The 18,667-nt window shown below is 62.4% G+C and overlaps 3 protein-coding genes across 3 annotated transcripts in view; 2 read left to right on the forward strand and 1 right to left on the reverse strand.

Moving 5' to 3' along the window:
* Positions 1 to 439: 439 nt before the first annotated feature.
* On the forward strand, positions 440 to 3,228 carry LOC102454638 (protein S100-A6-like). Its single transcript, XM_075907478.1, has 3 exons — positions 440 to 580; positions 1,292 to 1,450; positions 2,614 to 3,228. The coding sequence occupies exons 2-3, from the start codon at positions 1,310 to 1,312 to the stop codon at positions 2,806 to 2,808; spliced, it is 336 nt and encodes a 111-aa protein (XP_075763593.1). The 5' UTR covers positions 440 to 580; positions 1,292 to 1,309; the 3' UTR covers positions 2,809 to 3,228.
* Positions 3,229 to 9,509: 6,281 nt separating this feature from the next.
* LOC142819607 (protein S100-A1-like) overlaps positions 9,510 to 18,667 on the forward strand; it is a 36,242-nt gene continuing 27,084 nt past the window's right edge. Inside the window, exon 1 of the mRNA XM_075907826.1 lies at positions 9,510 to 9,612. Within this exon, the coding sequence (XP_075763941.1) occupies positions 9,603 to 9,612 (10 nt within the window). The 5' untranslated portion in view covers positions 9,510 to 9,602. The remainder of the gene's footprint in view (positions 9,613 to 18,667) is intronic.
* On the reverse strand, positions 15,093 to 17,512 carry LOC142819608 (uncharacterized). Its single transcript, XM_075907828.1, has 3 exons — positions 17,191 to 17,512; positions 16,438 to 16,601; positions 15,093 to 15,448 (listed from the first exon to the last, which is right to left on the reverse strand). The coding sequence occupies exons 1-3, from the start codon at positions 17,495 to 17,497 to the stop codon at positions 15,290 to 15,292; spliced, it is 630 nt and encodes a 209-aa protein (XP_075763943.1). The 5' UTR covers positions 17,498 to 17,512; the 3' UTR covers positions 15,093 to 15,289.

Raw genomic sequence — 18,667 nt, forward strand, 5'->3', positions numbered from 1 at the left:
CCTGCCAGGTCTAGTGTTTTCTCTCTGCACTCTGCTCTGAGGTGAGTGCCCGGCCCAGGTGGGGGTAGCTGGACCCCCCGTTTTTGCTGAGGGGTTCCAAAGGATTTCAGTCTCTCTCTATTCTCCCCTAGGGTGTCGGTCGCTGTCAGGATCCCGGGGACGGCCCGTAACGGCCCCTCCCGCTGTATCCCCCCCCCGAGGGCAGGGACTCGCTCTCCTGAGTCGCTATGGGACAGTGGATCTTTGGGTCATTTTCCTTTCCTGTGCGGTGCTCCCTGCCCCCAAGGCCTGTCCGTCCCAGGCAGTGCGGGCCCCGCTCTGGGACTCAGGGCAGCGCCCAGGTGCTTCTCTGCCTCCCTGGGCACCTGCCCGCCTTGCCCATGGCGCGTTTGATCCCCACCCTTGGCCCTGCCGGCTGGGAACAGGGCGGGGGCCAGCCACAGCGGCAGTGGCAGAAGTGGGCGGGGCTACGGGGTTGCAGGGCGGGGCTCCGGGCCGCTATATAAGGGCAGCCCGCGGACGGCGCTGTCACCGCAGCCCCGCGCCTCCTTCGCACCTGCAGCCGGTTCGCGTGCGGCGGGTGAGTCCGGATGAGCCCGGCCCCCAAGGGCGCTGCAGCGCCGCGGGGCGGGCCGAGTCCGTCCCCTGGAGCTCAGGGCGCCCGCAAGTCCGGGCTGGGCGCCCCCGCGGCTTGCCCGGGCCCTGCGCACAAGTTGCGCGCTCCGCGCAGCCCCGGCCCGTCTGCCAAGGCGCAAGCGCCTCAGAGTGGGGTGGGGGGGCAGCTCCGTGGGGCCGGGGCTCTGTGGGCGGGGCCGGGGGGCTGCAGGCGGTTCCGCCAGATGCGGGGCTTGTGGGGAGGTGGCCACAGACGCCCCCCCACCCCCGGCTCTGATACAGCGTGTGCTGGTTACAGACTCTGCCAACATCCCCTCCCGCTGCCCCAGGCCCCCAGCGCCCTCCCGTCGCCTCAGCTCCTCTCCCTCCCTCTGCTGGGGGCCAGGGCTACGCCCCCTGCACCCTGGGGTGCCATGGGGAGGGGCCGGCGGATGCCCACGTGCCATGGGGTGCTCGTGGGGGGCTGGCACAGAGCTCAGGGGAAGCCTGCACCCCAGGGAGCTGGGGGAGCCACCCACCGGCCCCGCTCCTTGGGCGCTTCCCGTGTGTCCGGGCCGGTCCCTTCCCCAGGCGGGTCTGGGGGCGGCTTTGCTCGTCCAGCTCCTGCCGTTCCCTTTCCGGGCGGCTCCTCGGGGCCCTGGCCTCCCCGCTGACCCGTCTCCCCTCGCTGCCCCAGCTCTCCCCAGCCCGGAGCATGGCGCTGACCCCTCTTGACCAGGCGCTCTGGTGCATGGTTCTCACTTACTACAAGTATGCGAAAAAGGAAGGGGACAAGAAGACGCTGAGCAAGGGCGAGCTGAAGGAGCTGATCCAGAAGGAGCTGACCATTGGGGCGGTGAGTGGGGCTGGAGATGGGGGGCGGTGGAATCTCCCCCCCCCCAGGAGTTAGCTGAGTTGGGCTGAGGGAGAATCTAGCCACCCCCTGAGGGCGTCAGCCACTTTGGCCACCCCTGGGGCTAGCGGCTGGCTCTGCTGGAGGTAGGTTTGTTTGCCTTACGTTAGTGCAGGGGCGGGGGGACCTTTTCTGGGTCATGGGCCACTGACCCATGGGGAGAAGCAAAAAACCCCCCACTGATAAAAAAACATAAAGCAGCAGAAAGACTCTTCTCCCCCCCCCCCGCCCCTGAGCTTGGGGGCCCCGGCTAGTAGATCTTGTGCTCCAGGCCAGCAGTGGGGGGCTGGAGTGCTAATATGGGCTCCCCAATTCTGAGGGGGGCCCCTTTAGCCTTGGGGGGCTAGATCCAAGCAAGCCGGGGCCCTCCTGTGGTCCTGAGGTTCCCTGTCTTAGTGCATGGGGTGCCTGGTCAGATATGGGGCCCTGTCGTGCTGGGCGCTACACAAACAAGAGCCCTGCCCTGAAGAGAGTGAGCGAGGGTGAGCGTGAGCTGCACAAGCTGTCCAGGCTGGCCCCAGCCCCTCTCTTGCTTGTGCCGGAGAGCCGAGCAGCCCGGTTCCTGCAGCCTGGGTCCCAAGCCCCCTCTCGCTCTGCCTGTCTCACGTAAGGGTGCCCTGGTGCGGCTGTAGATCCCGCGCAGTCGGCTCCTGCGCTACCCGTGCGGCAGACAAGGAGGGGTGGGCGGGTGGCTCCGACAATCCCCAGCTGATCCAGGGCCCCCTGGGAGCAGGGACCTGCCCCCGGACTTGGGGAGCCGTGGCCTGGCGGGTGCAGGGTGCTCTGCACGGGGCTCCCATGTGCGCGGGGTGTTGGGACGTCCTCATGCTTTGCACGACAAATCGACCCCGTGGAGAAACTCCAGGGGCCCCCAGTCACCGTGGGAGAGTCGCCGGCCGGAAAGGTCCCCAGAGGGTCTAGGCTGAGCCGTTCTGTCCAGCCCCACTCGCTGCAGCCCCACCACCAAACCGCCTCCCATAGCAACCATGGTGGGCTGGGAAAGGAGGTGCCTGGGAGACGTTACATCTGGCCCCCATGTCCCTCTTGGGCCCCAAGCCTCCCCTCCCAGGGTACCCAGCAGTGTCTGTGCTTTGCTCTGCCTCTAGAAACTGCCGGAGGAGAAAATCACGGGGCTCACGGAGGATCTGGACAAGAACAAGGACGAGATAATCAGCTTCCCGGAGTTCTCCTCTTTGCTAGGGGCGCTCTGCATGGCTTACAACGAGGCGCTTCAGGGGGCTGCTCCCCCGTGCGGCACTCCGGACGAGGAAGGTGGGGGCCCTGCAGGCCCCGGCCACTAATGGCTTAAACTCCCCTGAGTCTCAGATTCCCTGGACCCGCCCCACTGCCGGCACCCCTTGGAGAAGCCAGGCAGGTGCACTTGGGAATTTCTTCCTGTCGGGGTCCCCCAAGCTCCTTGACCCTCCCTCAGCAGAGAGCTGGAAAATGAACGGTGCCTCCTGCTAGCAGACCCCTCCGACTCAGGCACATGCTCCCCGAGTCTCCCAGGAGTCAGACCAGAGCCTTGAGAAGGGGAGTTTATTAAGAACACAAAGGCGCCGTTCTTGGTTGCTAAGTGTTACAGCGTAATTGGAAAAGGCAGATTAAAGCACATTGGTGTCCCTGGGATTCAGTCTAAAAGTTACAGTGTGTGGGGAAGGGGAGCACATGGCTCAGCCCCGAGGAGGTCACAAAACCCCAAATAAAAGAAATGAATTGCATCTCGTCTAACTGCACATTCCCTGTTCTACTCACATCTGCTGTTCTAAGGCTCAGTCCTTGCTAGGCGGGGCAGCGCCCCACCCTCCAGACCTGGCTCAGCCTGTCTCCCAGCTCTTGTTCCCACACAAGACTGCAGTATGGAGATCGCTGCTCCCATTCGAGTCTCACACTCTCCTCCCATTGGCTCCCTGCGGTCTCTGGGGGTAACACTGAGAGGCACTGTAGTTCACTGAGTGGCTGGGCTCCCGGGGGGCCTGGGTCGAACAGGGCGAAATCCACTGTGTGGGAAGGGCCAGCAGGCCTGGGCAGAAAGTCAGAAGTGGGGGAGGATCTCTAGGGAGAGGCGACTGTCCCAGATTTCACCAGGAGGCGTGTCTGTATCTGAGGTGTCAAGGCAGGCAGAGTGTTGCTTTGTCCATACTCTGCAACAACGATTGGGGGTTCGGAACGGCTGCTGTATGAAGAGAGATTAACAAGACTGGGACTTTTCAGCTTGGAAAAGAGCAGACTAAGGGGGGGGGGTGGGTGGTATGATCGAGGCCTATACCATGACTGATTTGGAGAAAATAAATAAGGAAAAGTTATTTACTTGTTCCCATAACACAAGAACTTAGGGCTCACCAAATGAAAGCAGGTAGCAGGTTTAAAACAAACCAAAGGACGTTTTTCTTCATGCAGCACCCAGTCAACCTGTGGAACTCCTTGCCAGAGGATGTTGTGAAGTCCAAAACTATGAACAGGGTTCAAACAGAGCTGGATAAATTCATGGCGGTTTGGTCCATCAATGGTTGTTAGTGAGGATGGGCAGGAATATGGTCCCTGGCCTCTGTCAGGTGATGGGAGGGATCCCGTGAGGATTCCTCTGGGGCATCAGGCAGTGGCTGCTGTGGGCAGAGGGGACCCTGGGCTGGATGGATCCTAACCCTGACCCAGCCTGGAGGCTCTTCCCGTCTCAGGTGGCTCCCGGCCACAGTCTCCTGGGGGAGGCTAGAACCAGGGGGTGCTCCCAGGAGCGGCCGGGGGCGGGGCCCAGCCTTGTGCCCAGGCGGCGAACCGAAGCTGTTTAGCTGGGCCGCCTGTGGGGCCCGTCCTGTGGCTCCTTGGTGCTGCCCCTGCCCCACGGCATGCTGCCACGGCAGGACTCAGCCCCACGCCTGGGGCCTTGTCAGCACGGGGTGGGTCAGGGAGAGCCACGCGCTGGAGCCCTGCAGCCCGAGGAAATGCAACTAGACTCCCAGGGCAAGAAAAGACAATGGGGATATGGGGCCCTGCACCCCTTGGCTGGGGGCGGTGCGCGCGTGGGGCGAGGCCCACCTGGGCAGGCATGGGGGTCACTCTAGCTCCGCCCCACACTGCCGGGCCCATTAAGCAAAGTGCCTTGTTGCTCTGTGGAGCGGAGCCGGTGGCGGGCCCGTGGCGGATGTCACCCGTGCAGAAGGGGGTTCCCTAGCGCGCAGCTTCCTGTCACGTCAGCGCCCAGTTCCTACAGCGGTCGGAGCTCGCTTGCTTGGCAGCTCAGCGGTCGGGTCCCCGGCGGCAGGACGTGCCGGCCGGGGTCCCAACAGGCCATCAGCGAGGACGAGCATTCAGCTGCGGGCGCTCGGTCCTGGGGGTCGCCACGGCCGACTCCGAGAGGCCCCCTCGGACCGCGCATCAGGAGGGAGCCTGGCCGGGTTTATTGTCGGCTGACTCCCAGCAACAGTCGTCAGTAGACTCCACCCAGCCCCGACACACAGCTACACCCTGACGACAGCCCGACGCACCGAGAGGTCCCGCCGCCCCGAGGCCGGACACAGAGGTACGCACATCGCTCCTGCCATTGTCGGTGGCCACCCTCTGATGCTACCCGCGCACCGCCCCTGACCCTGCGTCGTGTGGTTCCATCGGACCAGCTCTATCCAGCCTGCTGGCAGTTTAGACCCTCTCCCGGACCTGGGGCGGTACCGGTGGGGAGGGTTGCCAGATGGTTGAAACAAAAAATACTGAAACACGCCCCCCTGCCAAAAAAAAACCAAACACCCCACCGGGGAAAAACGTCTGTTGAAGGGGAAAAAAAAAGGACTCCAAGGACTTATTAAGCCAAAAAAAACCCCAAAACATTAAAATAAACCAGCATTAAAAGAGCATGTCCCCTTTAAGAGTGAGTGCAGGGATAGGAACAGGGGAGCTGTGAGCACTAAGACCCAGGGGAAGCCTTGCTTCCTCTAGGTCTTTTGACCAGCAGCCTTTCCGTGCTGGCAGCCTTGGGGAAGCAGGTAAGCATGGGGGCTGGGGCTGGGGGTGTTGAGAGCCGGGAGGAGGCTGGGCGCTAAGTGTTCGGAGGGTTGCCAGGTGTCCGGCATTTTCGCCTCCTGGCTGGGGAAAAATTCAAAAAATAGCGGACAGCTCAGGACAGCTCAGGACAGCTCAGGTGTCCCGGATTCTCTGAATTGTTTTTCCAGGCAGGAGGCGAAAATACCGGACTGTCCGGGTGACTACGGGACACCTGGCAGCCCTGCGGGTGGGACCAGGGTCCTTCTTAACGAGCTGGGGCCCCGTCCTTCTGAAGCGCTGCCAACCTGGCCCCGTGCCGATTGCTGTCTGACACCTGGGCCGGGGCGTTTGCCTGCGCTGGCCCTTTAAGGGCAAACCCAGGGGAGGCAGCTCTGCTAAGGAGGCCCAGCTGGGGGCTCTCCTGCAGCCGGGGGGGCTGCCTGTTGCCCTGGAGAGAGCAGAGCCGGGCTGGGGGGGCTCTGGCCAGGCAAGCCCCCCGGCTGCAGAGCCTGAAGCAAGGCCCGAGGCTGCTGGGGCTGCAGAGGCAGCCGTGGTGGGCAGGGCAGCAGACCCCCCGCTTTGCCAGCGCTGAGTGGCCGTTCCAGGCTGCAGTTTGCCCGAGGCAGGGGCGAGGCGGAGACTGGCCGTGGGTCCCTGCGGCTAGGGGGGCCCAGGGGAGCTGGGTGTTCCCGGGGGCTGAGCAGGGGGCCCTGGGGAGGGGAGGACCCCGGAGCACAAGCAGGACAAACCCCCCCCAGAGGGGGCGCAGAGCCAGGAGCAGGCCCGGCCGGAGGGCGGATCCAGGAGAGGACGCCGAGGCCAAAGAGAGACACGGGGAGACCCCGCTAGAGCAGGCGAGCGAAAGGATTGCGGCTCCTGAGGAACCGGCCCCGACCCGCAGCCGCTCTGCGGCCGGGCCCGCGGTGAGCCGCGTCTCTGCCCGTGCTCGCCGCCCCGGCGCCCTGCGGCACGGCCCGTACGTGTGGCGGCGGCGGCCTTTGCGGGCGGCGGGGGCAGAAGCGGTGGAGGGGGGTCCTGGCTCAGCAGCCTTAGGGAAGGCGGGCTGGTTGCTGGCGGGGCGGGGGGAGATGCCCCTCCCCTCACTAACAGAGGCAACGCTAAGACGTTGGGTTTGACGTGATATTTTATTTAAAAATGAACCCTGGCCAACAAGGCCCAGTTGGGGCCAAGCCCCCATCCGGCTGCAGCATCGTAACACTCCCCCCCAAAAGCACATCTGAGCCTCCCCTACACTGAGCCCCCCCACACTCCTGCACCCCCACGTCCCCAGTCTTCTGCCTCAGCTCTCCTGCGCCGTCCGCACACTGCAAGTCTGTGTCCTGCGCCCGTCCTGCTCCCCGCCTCCCTGCCCTGAGCCCCTCATGCGCCCAGCCCAAACTCCTGCCCCCTCCCAGCCACAAGCCTGCGGCTCGAAGCCGTTCCCCAGGAGGCCTGCGGCTCTCCGCCGCTTCCATGGGGCAGCCCGCGTCTCGTGTGGGTCGCCCGACCCTTCTCTGCCCTCAGCCTCGCACCCCGCTTCCTGCTCGCTCTCCCGCCGCCTTGTCAGGGGTCCACACCCACCAGGCCCCTTCCCACACCCCCGAACTGGACCTGCCTCGAAACCCCACGCATCTGCCTGAGGACGTGTCCAACGGGTTCCTGCCGCGCTCCCCGGCCTCTGCGCCCGGTGCGTCTAACGGACGGGCCAAACGACACGAGACCCTCACATGGAATTTCAGAGTTTCCCGTTCCTACTGTGGCAGAGAGAGGCTGGAAAACGTGACCCGAGGGCCCCAGAAAGCTCCCAGCCCACAGAGCCGCCCTCCAAGGAATTATTTTTAATAATCTCATTATGTTTAAGCCAGTGGAACATTGTGAGTGCCTGAGGCAGAAAGTGAAACGGTCGTCCATCCTCCTCCCCCGCCCGGCTGGTCTTCTTTCTTTCTTTCTTTCTTTCTTTCTTTCTTTCTTTCTTTCTTTCTTTCTTTCTTTCTTTCTTTCTTTCTTTCTTTCTTTCTTTCTTTCTTTCTTTCTTTCTTTCAGAGACGAGGGGGCTTTGCCCCTGCCGGCAGGGCACCACGGTGGGGGTCAGACCGTCTGGCCCCTGTGGGAAGCAGGCAGAGCTATTGCAGCCCACGGACGCTGGCGGGTGGCGTGTGAAGAGGAGAACCGATCTGCCCCCCCGGGCCGGGGGCTGAAGGACGGGGATGAGCGGAGCTCTGTGCCCACTGGGCTGGAGGCCGGGCTAGTGGGTTGTGAGCCGTGGTGTGTTTGTGGGACAGGCCACGAGAGGGCAGCAAAGCTCTGGCAGGCGTGCGTTGGCATTCACCAGGGCTCTGTGTGTGTGTTCACCAGGGCTGTGTGTGTGGGTGCAAATTCACACGCTCTTGTGCACGTGGCCCTGTGGGGGAACCGGCTCTTTCGCACCAGCTGGCATCCGGACTTGGGATGGCGTATCCGTCAGAACCTGCCGTCTCCAGAGGGGACGCCTGGCTCTGGGGAGCCAAATGTAAGGGGACTGTGGGAGTTTTTGGTTCACCAGCTCCCAGTATCAAAAGGGGAAGGGTCCATGAGAAATCAGGGCCCGGAGACTGACAGACCCCAGAGACAATGGAAAGCAGCCAACACTCCAGCTCAGCCTGATTGACAGGTTGGACAGGCCAGTGAGGAAAGGGAGAGGCCAGGCCCCGTCCTCCCTGTGAGCTGGGATTGTTCTGGGTCTCTCTGAGCAAGGGGAGAGCTGAGAGACAGCTAAGAGGAACAAGCCGTGCTGAGGGGCAGTCCTGCAGCGACAGAGCCAGGCACACACAGCTCAAGGAGTGCAAGCTGTGCTGAGGGGCAGTCCTGCAGCGACAGAGCCAGGCACACACAGCCCAAGGAGTGCAAGCTGTGCCGAGGGGCAGTCCTGCAGCGACAGAGCCAGGCACACACAGCCCAAGGAGTGCAAGCTGTGCCGAGGGGCAGTCCTGCAGTGACAGAGCCAGGCACACACAGCCCAAGGAGCGCAAGCTGTGCTGAGGGGCAGTCCTGCAGTGACAGAGCCAGGCACACACAGCCCAAGGAGTGCAAGCTGTGCTGAGGGGCAGTCCTGCAGTGACAGAGCCAGGCACACACAGCCCAAGGAGCGCAAGCTGTGCTGAGGGGCAGTCCTGCAGTGACAGAGCCAGGCACACACAGCCCAAGGAGTGCAAGCTGTGCTGAGGGGCAGTCCTGCAGTGACAGAGCCAGGCACACACAGCCCAAGGAGCGCAGACCCTGTGCTGAGCAGCAGACTGGCAGTGCTCAGAGCCAAAAGGGACAGAGAAGCAACGCAAGGAGCTGGAGACTGGCAAAGCAGCACAGCCTGCAGCTGGGTGTGGTGAGCAGCTGGGACCAGCAAAGGGCAGGGAGAGGCTCTGGGCGGGGAGATCTCACCAGCCAAGAGGCCCAGCAGGCCAGACTGGAAGAGGGGTCTGGCCACTTAGAGCATGAGGCTGTGTGGTCACTGCCAGAGCAAGCGTGTCCAGCCTGTAGCCCCCCCGCCCGCAGCACATCCAGGGCCTCTAAGGGGCCTCTAAGGAAGAGACTGGACTGTCCTTACACTCTGCAGGCTGCTGGTTTGATGTCCCCGTGCTGCAGAGCAGGGCTGTGTGTTCTCATTGAACCAGTCTCATTGTTTCTTATTCTTTTCTCTTTAATCAGTTGATGTTTAATAAATTGTATTTGCTTTGAACCTTATGAAGTGGTCGCTGGGCCAAGAAGGCCTGCAGTGTGCAGAGAGCACCTCGGAGTGGGGACACCCTGACTCCTGCCCTAGTGACTACAAGGTCAGGGATTAAGCCCCAGGAAACCTGGGCCCAGCCTTGTTGGGGTTTCGAGGGCTCTGCTACTCAGGAGAGGAGGAGGAGCCCTCAGGATCAGGGAGCCGTGGGGTAAAGGAAGTGGGAGTGGGGACTCAGATCTCTTTGCTGGTCCATTTCACCGGGGTGGGATAGAAGCCAGGAAAGTTCCCCACAATAGCGGGACCATTCCCCCGCTTACACAAAGGAGGCCCGACGCCCTCCCCGAAGCCCGTGGGTGTCAGCAGGCAGGGTTGAGGCTGGCTCCGGGCCAGCGAGCGGCCGCGGTGGAGGGTGCGCGGATGGTGCAAGGTAATGAAGAGCCCCAGAGGGTGAGTTGAGCCGCCCGGAGCTCGGTGCCTCTGGGGAGGGATGCGAAGTGGCCGGCAGGACGCCGAGCAAAGGGACACGAAGCCGCTAATCGAGGGCCCGGGTGCTTTGGAAGGAGCAAGGTCCCGAACCCCAAGGAGGCGCCGGGTGCCAAGTGCTGGGCGCTGGCTAACTCCCTGGGGAGACGGGGCTGGGGGCTGGGGTGTGTCTGACGCCCTTGGCAGGGGGGGCAGGAAGCAGGGGGCAGGGCGGGACCCTGGGAATGGCACCCGTGGGCGAGCCGCCGGCAGGGTGCGGGGAGGTCCGAGCCCCCGGTAAAAGGGAAGCTGCTGAGTCGGGTTCCTTTTATTGAGCTCCGTATCTTTGAGGCTTTCGGGGTCGCGTGGGGAGGGGTGACACCTCCATCCCCTTCTCACACACGGGGCAGGCTCCCCCCGACTTCCCTTCTCTCACCGGGGGCAGAATCCCCAGGCCCGAGAGACTCCTCCCGCGCCGATTGTTCTAATCAGGAGCCAGGCGGCCTCCACTCCCCCGTCAGTCGGAGAGGTTCCCAGCCGGCATCCCAGGGCTCTTTTGTCCCTGTCCCCAGCAGGCACCAATCCCCCCCCCCAGTTGTGTGTTTTCCTCTCGCCGAGGAGCGGCCGGGCAGCCATGCAGAGGTGGGGAGTGAGAAGCTGCAGGCTTCCCTCGCCCCCGGGGACGTGCTCCGGGGCCAGCAGCTGCCGAGGCGTGAGGAAGCCAAGGCACCCCATGGAGCCCCCCCCCCGCCCGCCCGCCCCCTCCCCTGCGACAAGCTCTCACGCTCTCTCCTCCTGCAGGGGCGTTTCCCACCCTCCCGTGCGAGGTCTCTGCAGACCCCAGGCGCTGTTGGGGGGTTTGTGCTGCCTGTCCCGGGGGGGCGTTGGCTGTGAGAGGGGCCCCCAGCCGGACGCCTGGCGCCGGTGGGTGTGGGCCAGTGGGGGTCCTGCTGTCTCCGTCCTGCAGGGTTCGGATCCGTGTCGCTCCCCTCACTTGGCACCCGAGTGACAGGTGGGCAGCTTGGGCTTGCAGATGCAGACCTGCCCTAGACACACTCCCCGCCAGGACAGCCCCTCCCCCGGCGCGCCCCGGGTCCCTCCCTCTTGGCGCTGGGCCGGCTCCCCGGGATAAGACCTTGGGCAGCTCGGCCCCCGTGGCGGCTTCTTGGACCCCTGCCTGTCCCCGAAAGCCTCTGTCTCAGGCCTGCCCCCCTGCCCTGCCATCCTGGCCCTCCAGCGCTTGGACAGCCTGTCCCGGTACTGAATTTGGGAAGAGGGCCTCTAAACTAGATCTGGTAGTGCTGTTATTAACCAGAGATGTGGATGAAAAGGAGCAGAAGCGAGCCAAGAAGCTGCTGAAAGAAGGGCGAAGGCAGATGAAGAAATTGCTCAGAGAAAGCAGGAGCTGGATCGGGAACTTGAGAAGAGAAAAGCAGAACATGCAGAGAGAAAGGCAGAGAGGGCCAGACGTCAACGTAAGGAAATGGCGGAGCATGCAGAGAAGATGGCCCTAGCCAAGGAGGAAAATGCTAGACTTGAACTTCAGCTTAAGAGACTAAAAGAACAAGAGAGACCGTCTCCTCCTGAAGGTTCAATGTATAACTCTGTGGGTATGCGGGATGCTTATGATATGGCAGACGTGTTTTGCCCAGCTGATGTGATGACCCAACCCCAAAGCATGTGTGAATGCAAACCTTTTGTGTTACCTGTAGCTAACAGGGAGGTTTGGGAAGGGCGTGCATGTGGGTATGGAAAGTTTCCTGGAGCGGGTCAGTCTTACTGTAACCAAGGGGAAAGTGTCTCTACATGTGTGCCTGTGGCAGATGGCTGTGTGTCTGCGCAGGGGGGCAGTGAGCCTGTGGGTGAGGGACCCAAGGGCCCATCTGATGTCTCAGAGGTGAGGCTGGAATCAGAACCAGGGCAGGAAGGGCCCAGAAGTCAGGGAAATGTTTCTCTGGGGCAGTCGGGAGTGGCTGGCCAGAGCGAAGTTTTAGTTGAGTTGGCGGCTGGTGAGGTTTGTGGAATTGAACCTGCACAAGCTGAAATTGAGTTGTGTGTGAAGCACAGTGTGTGCAAGCTGGCAATATGGCTGGTGGAAGTAGCAGTGGGGCAGTAAAGGAAGCTGTCCCAGTGGCTAGCTGTATGCCTGAGATTAGCCAGGGGTGTTGGGACAAGGGAGAAACTGTCTCTGGTTGTTTGTCCGTGTGTGGGGAAGAGTTCCTTCCTTTGTCTGTGCACCTGAGAAGGGATTATCTGTGAATCCTCCGGAGGGGCCAGGGATGACCCAGGGAGTAAAGGAATTACAAGAGGAGTTGGTTGGGGCTCAGCAGGGCAATGCTGCTGCAGAGCCAGAGAAGGGTGAACTGTGGCTTAAGGAAGCTCATAGGGAAAAGAATTCAGGACAATGCAGCACTTTAAAGACTAACAAGATGGTTTATTAGGTGATGAGCTTTCGTGGGCCAGACCCACTTCCTCTGATCAAAAAAAGAGAGAGTCCTGGCAGTGCTTGTAGCAAGCAGTTCGCTGTAGCTGAGAGAGGTGACGATGCCTGGCTGGGAGAAGGCATTCAGGAGAAAGCTCTGCCTGTAAAAGGCAGCAGCTTGGTGTGTGAGGCACTTGTGTCAGTGCCTGATGGGCAGAATTTGTCTGTTGGCAGTGACTCCACTGACTTGGGTTTAGGGAAACCCAGTGTGGATGGTGGTGGAGAGGTCTCGGAGGGACTGAGGGTTGTTCCAGAGGAGGCAGGAACAGCCAGAGAACTGGAGCAGGCTGCTAACCCAGTGACTGTGGGTGACCAGCTTGCTGGGAAGTCAGTGTGTGTGGGACAGGATTGTTCCCAGGTGAGTGAGGAGAGTGGGAAGTTAGTGTCTCAGATCCAGGAGAAGGGCTGGGTAGCTAAGTATGCAGAGCAGAACAGCTGTGTGGTCACTCTCCCTAGGATGCAGGAGATGGCAGTTACGCTCCCGTCTCTAGACACGGTGGACACTCATACTCAATCAGGGAAGTTGATATCTGGTTCCATGTGGAAACAGAGGTTGGAGGTGGACAGAGGAGAGACTTGGGAGGCTACAGCTCACTGCTGTTACCCCACTGAGTGGGGAAAGGGGGGGAATTCCAGGGCCATTGTGAGCCAGGGAGTCACACCCAGCCAGCCCATTGTCTTGGTCTGGCCAGAGGTTTCAGGCCTGGAGCCCACAGGACAAGGGGGAGGGGCAGGACTTGCTTTGGCCAAGAAGATTTGCAGTTTAAACCTGAAGGGCCAAAACTGCAATGGGGTGGGGCCAGAGAAGGGGCAGGATGGAGTATGTCAATATACACCTGATGTAGGATTGTTCTTGTTACTGATGTTAATTCTTGTAACCGATGGATTATAGTTGCAGAGAATTGTAAGGGTATTCAATGGGCATGATCTTACGGAAATACCATGTACTCTGTCTGGAGATGTGCCAAACGACAGACAGGATGTAAATGGACATTGTGATGTTGCTAGTTCGTGGTTAATGCTTGTAACTGGTCTAGGAACTTCTTACAGGACAAAAAAGGTTCCAGCCAGACGGTGCTGCATGACAAGGGAAACTGAGGCACACCACCATTTTGTTTTCATGGAGAAGTGCAAAAATGCCTACACTATTTGGGATGAGAATACCTGCATTCACACAATGTTAATTGTGGTTCAGAGAGTTGCCAGAGCTGGCCTGGGTAAATTCACTACTTTCTTCAGCTCTGGGCAAAATCACCTGACACACACGGGGATCGTGCTACAAAGGCAGATCCAAGTAGCTCTGGGTTTTACCAAGTTTTACCTTGGGATTCTAAGACAGTGCAAGGACGTGGTTGTCGCTATGACAGACCTTGCAGTAATGAAGCCTATTTTAGGCAAGCTGGGTTCTCATACACTGATCCAGCTCTGTACTGTTGTTTCTAACATTGGGTTAGAACATGTGATGACCCAGAGCCAAAACATGGGGAGGCCTATGATGCCCTCAGTGATGTTACTGGCATCACTTCCTGCATCAATTTTGCATTGGGGGTGTCACGTTACTGAATTGGAGGGAAGCAGCCAGGTCACTGCTGCACCCACAGGTGGGGGTGTTGGCCCCAGAAATGGTATAAAAGGGGCCATGTGGGGTGTTGAATAGGAGCTCACTGTCTGCCGATCCTGTGTACGCTGTCCATGTGATTGTATAATGTCTGTGTGTGTAGTTAGGAGTCTGGAATCTGTGTGGATACTGAATATTTCTCTGCATGTGGTTGAGCGTTAGGCAGAGCCCGGCCTATGGACATGCTAATCAGCGAGGCCCTGTGGGACAATGGCACTCAATGGGCCAAGGACACACCTAAAGAATGAGGGCGGACACCTGAGGGCTGCCGGCAGGGAACGCAGGGATAGGCCGCTGGCCAGGTGACCTGCTGCAGCCAAGAAGAGACCAGGAAGGAGGGATAAAGAGGCCATGTGGTGGACTCCATGTTTTGTTCTCAGCTCAGCACTTCATCCCAGAGGCAGCATTGCAGGGATCGAAGAAAAGACCTGTGGACCCATCCTGATCCTAGGATGCGCAACAAGGAGTTTTGAGCCAGCAGCTGTAACATCTCTGCAAGAGCCTGAATCGAGAACTGGGAGACTCGATGCATGTAAAGTACTATCCTTTAGCAACCTCACTCTCATGCTTTTCTTTCTTGTGGTAATAAACCTTTAGATGTTAGATGCTAAAGGATTGGCCCAGCGTGATTTGTGGGTAAGGTCCAAAGGGTAAATTGACCAGGGATCTGTGGCTGGTTTCTTGGAACCGGACAGGACTTGTTCGGGGTAGGTGGGATTGGGTGCTAAGACCCCCCACCAGTGTATGAGACCCGGGGCCTTCTGGGGCACGGATATTGCTGGGGCGTCGGAGGGGTTTTGCTCGTGAGGCTTCAGGCAGGTTGCTGAAGCGCTCTGTGGGACTGGTTTGTGGCCTGTTTGGAGAGGTCACCAGTCGGGGGCTGTAAGGAGCCCCGGATTTGAGCAATTCGCCCTGAGCGGACGCCCTCAGCTGTGCCCAGACACGGCCCGGTCCGTCACACAGCCCCGCGGTGCCTGGCTGCCTCCTTCCCTCGCCCACGCTGCGCGTTGTCTGGTGCTCCTGGAGAGGCACCACAGGGAGTCTCTTCTCTCCCCTGCGCCCCCTTGGCTTTTCCCTCCCCCGGGCTCACAGCCCAATACCCCGTCTTGCACCCCAGAGTTCCTGGGCTGGCTCGGCCGCCTCCAAACGCCACGTCCCAGCCACGGTCTGCGTCCCAGCAGGGTCAGGAAGAGCCTGGCGGTGCCCTGTCTGCACCTGTGCCCTGGCCACATGGGCACGGGTCTTGGCCACTGGCCCACCCCACTTCCGCCATGGCCCCACCCTCGCACCCAGCTCCCCAGGCCCCCCACCCAGCGGCTCGCGGACACAGTGGCGGGACACGGAGTAGTGGGCAGAAGGCAGGTTTTATTGCTGGTCTCAGCCCGAGCCGGCAGCACCTCTCTGGGGACACGGGTTAGTGGTGAACCCTCGCCTGCTGAGGTGGGGGATGAGGGTCCTCACTGGGTTCGTGCTACGGCCAGGACGTCGGAGCCTGGCTGAGGCGCTGGAGCCTGCGGGGCCCGTGCCCCACGCCGGGCCGCCTCACGCGGTGTTCTCACGCCTGTGCGTGGAGTCGTGCTCATTTTCCATCAGCTTGGTCAGGATGCTGCAGAACTCGCTGAAGGTGATGCAGCCGTCGTCGTCGCTGTCGGCCTCGGTGAACAGGTTCTGGATGCACTCGTCCTCGGACGTGTCGGGCCCCTCGGGCGCGGGAGAAGGAAGAATCCCTTGGTCACATGGTGCTCGCGCTTCGCCCACCCCGACGGAGTCAACGCCCCCTCCTTGCACGTCTAACGGCAAAACCCCGCCTGCCCCGCCTGGCTCCCAGAGAGATTCGCAGCTCGGGGGCAGCCAGACGCCCGGCTCCCCGACGCCCGGCTCCCCGACGCCCAGCTCCCAGGGGCTTTCCCGGGAGTCACTGACTCCCCGTGCCGGCAGCCAGAATGTGGAGCCGAGACGGATTCGAGACCCCTCCGTGTCAGGGGGTTTCCAGCGTCGGGCCGCGCCCCAGCACTGGGCAGGGGAATGTCGGGCGCTGGGTCTCGTGGCCGGGAGAGGGGCGGGGCTAAGGCAGCTCCCTGCCTGCCCTGGCACCGCACACTGCGCTGCGCCCCAGAGCCACCCGGCAGCAGGCCCGGCCCCTAGGGGAGAGGGCTCCGTGCATGGCCCCTGCCCTGAGCACTAGCCCCTCATGCCCAGCGGGGGGAGCCTGCTCCCGGGGGCAGTATGGTCTGCAGTCCTGACCCCCCAAAGCTGGAGCCCCCTCCACCCCCCAAAGCCCCATCCCAGCCCCACCCCGGGGCCCTGCACTGCACTCACATCAAGGGTTTCTTCCACTGGGTCGTGAGGGGAAAGGCTCCGTGTGGCCCCGGAAATCCCCAGGAGATGGGAGGCCCATGAGCCGGGCCGGGCCCCGGGAGCTGGGCCTGCCTGCGCCAGGGAGCGCCAAGGGCAGCGCCGCGGGGCCCGGGCGGCGTTTCCCCGACGAGGCCTGTGGTCTGGCTCTGCGCGGCGAGCGTTGGGTTCCAGCAGCATCGCCCTGCGCCTGGCGCCCGTTCAGGGTCACCGCGCGGCCTGGCGGGCTCCCCTGAGGCTCCTCCATGCCCCGGAGAAGGGAGAGGAGGGGCCGGACCCGGGGGTGGCCAGGGCGCCCCCAATCCCTGTCCCCCAGCCCCGGCTGTTCTGCTCACCTGGCACTTGGCGCTCAGATACGCGCTGCACTTGTCCGTCATCAGCTTGTGAAACTCGTCCAAATTCAGGCAGTCGCCCTCAGGGCCGTAGTCGTGGAACACCTGGACAATGGTGCTCATGGCATCTTCCAGATCGCTCGCCATGGTGCTGGGTGCCTGGGGAGCTGGAGACAGGAGGGCGCTGGCTCAGGAAGGGACCGAACACCGAGCCGGCGAATGACCGCAGCCTCCAGCCCCCGGCGGAATGTCCCGAGCACGGCCCCCGGGCCGGAGTCCCACGGGCCCGCTGAGATCAGACAGGGACGCCCTGTGTGGGGGGCACAGACCTAGGGACGCCCTGTGTGGGGTGCATGGATCTAGGGACTGCCCCGGCTCTAGGGGGGGAGGCAGAGGGAGGGTTCTTGAGCGCTGGTCCCGTTCGACAGGCGGGGCCCTGAGCCACAGGGGGGAGGCGGGGTCTGCTCGCTCATGGAGCAGATGAAACCCTCGGCGTTAGCCCGGCAGCCTTGGCCGTGTGGCTGTTCCCCGGTTCCCTTTCCCGGGAGCGGAGCCTCCGCCCCTCCAGCCCAAGGCAGCGGGATCAGCCTCTCCGCGGGCCCCGGAGACCGCCCTGCCCTTGAGCAGCCTCGCTGCCGGGGCGTTGCTGCTTCGTGAGCTCCCCCAGGCCTCAGCCACCGTGCTATTCCTGTGCACACCGGCAGCAGGCTCCGGACGGCCCGGCCGTGGCTCCCAGCAGCGCGGCCGCAGACTCACCTGTGTCGCTGGGAGCTGCTGGAGACGAGCCGTCGGGGGTGAACACAGCCCAGGGGACGGCCGCTTTTATGGGCGCTGAGCCCTGCGCGGGCGGGAGAACGCCCCTGCCTGCCCGGTTCTTGTTTCCCGCCCCCGTCAGGTCCCGGAGCCTTGTGCAAGGCCCCGCGCCCGGCACGCCTAGGGGAGGCCTCTGGCATCGGGGCAGGGCATGGGGCTGGCAGAGGCCACCAGCCGGCAAGGGGCACCTTGGAGCCGGGGTCACCACTGTCCTGCGCCTGGGGCTCGTGCCCTGGTTCACCCAGAGCATGACGGGAGCTCAGAGCCGGGCCCCACTGCTCAGCAGGGTCACCGCAAAAGGCTCCCAGGGGTCACTGAACAACCTTCCCCAGGGATTCTTCTCTGCCAGAGCGGCCGGGCTCCGGGTCGGCCTCCGCTATTCCGTGGGCACCGGCGGAGACAGGGAGCCGGGGAGGACAGAGGAGCAGGAAAACAGCCGGGGGGGCAGCCCTTCCCTGTCCAGCCTTGCTCGGCTTGCGGGGGCGAGGAGACGACCGGGCGGCCGGACACGGAGCAGTTTGCTCAGGGACGTGGGTCTCAGCCCGGCTGGAGCAGGCGGCTGCCGGATCCGCAGCTGCTCTTGGCCCAGGGCGCCCGCCGGTTTCAGGGGAGCGAAGCTGATTACATCCGGGGAGGGGGGCTCTAGGGCCCATGGGCATCAATGGAGCCACCTCGTTCCCCCAGAGGTGCGGAACCTGAGGCCCAGTCCCCCCCCCCAGTAGTGGGGACCCCACCCTGACACTCCAGCCTCTCCGACCCCCGCTGCCCCACGTGGGCCTGGAGCACACCTGTGACGTAGTGGGGGTACTTGCTGGGCTGTGGTGACCCCTGCTCTCTGGAGCAAGACCCAGCAGGGAAAACCTCATTATGCAAAGGTGACGCCAAACTTGTTGAACCAGACACCCCCCATGGAGAGGAACAAAGGAAGGGGGAATGCTGCCCTGGCTGGGGGGCAGGGCTGGAAGGGAGTTAGTTGGTTGCTGGCTGTCTGAGAACATGCAGGAGAGCCTAGGGGAAGGGGCTGGAGTTTAGGGGCCCAGTCTCCCCCATCTCAAGGGGGCCTGAGGCATCCTAGCCCAGCTCTGTGACCAGATTCCATCTGTGCTGTGCTGTATCCTGGAGAGGCAATAAACTTCCTCTATTCCACCGGCTGGTGCAGTCTGTTTGTGCCATTTCGGGGTGCAGGAGACGGGAGACCCCAACGTGCCGTCACAACACCCAATCTACTCGCCTGGCCCCCAGGCTCTGGGCTGGGAGGGGGACGTGGGAGAGTCTGTCTCCTCCGTCGGCGCCAGGTCGGTGGGGTTTGGTTTCGATTGGGATTTTCTCTTTTCTGTGGTTTGTTTTCTGCTTCTCACTTGCGTGTGGCCCCTGCCTGACTTCTATGTGGGTCAGGGGCCCCCAGCCAAGAAAAGGTCCC

The sequence above is a fragment of the Pelodiscus sinensis genome, chromosome 24 (assembly GCF_049634645.1).
Source record: "Pelodiscus sinensis isolate JC-2024 chromosome 24, ASM4963464v1, whole genome shotgun sequence".
NCBI classification, from domain to species: Eukaryota; Metazoa; Chordata; order Testudines; family Trionychidae; genus Pelodiscus; species Pelodiscus sinensis.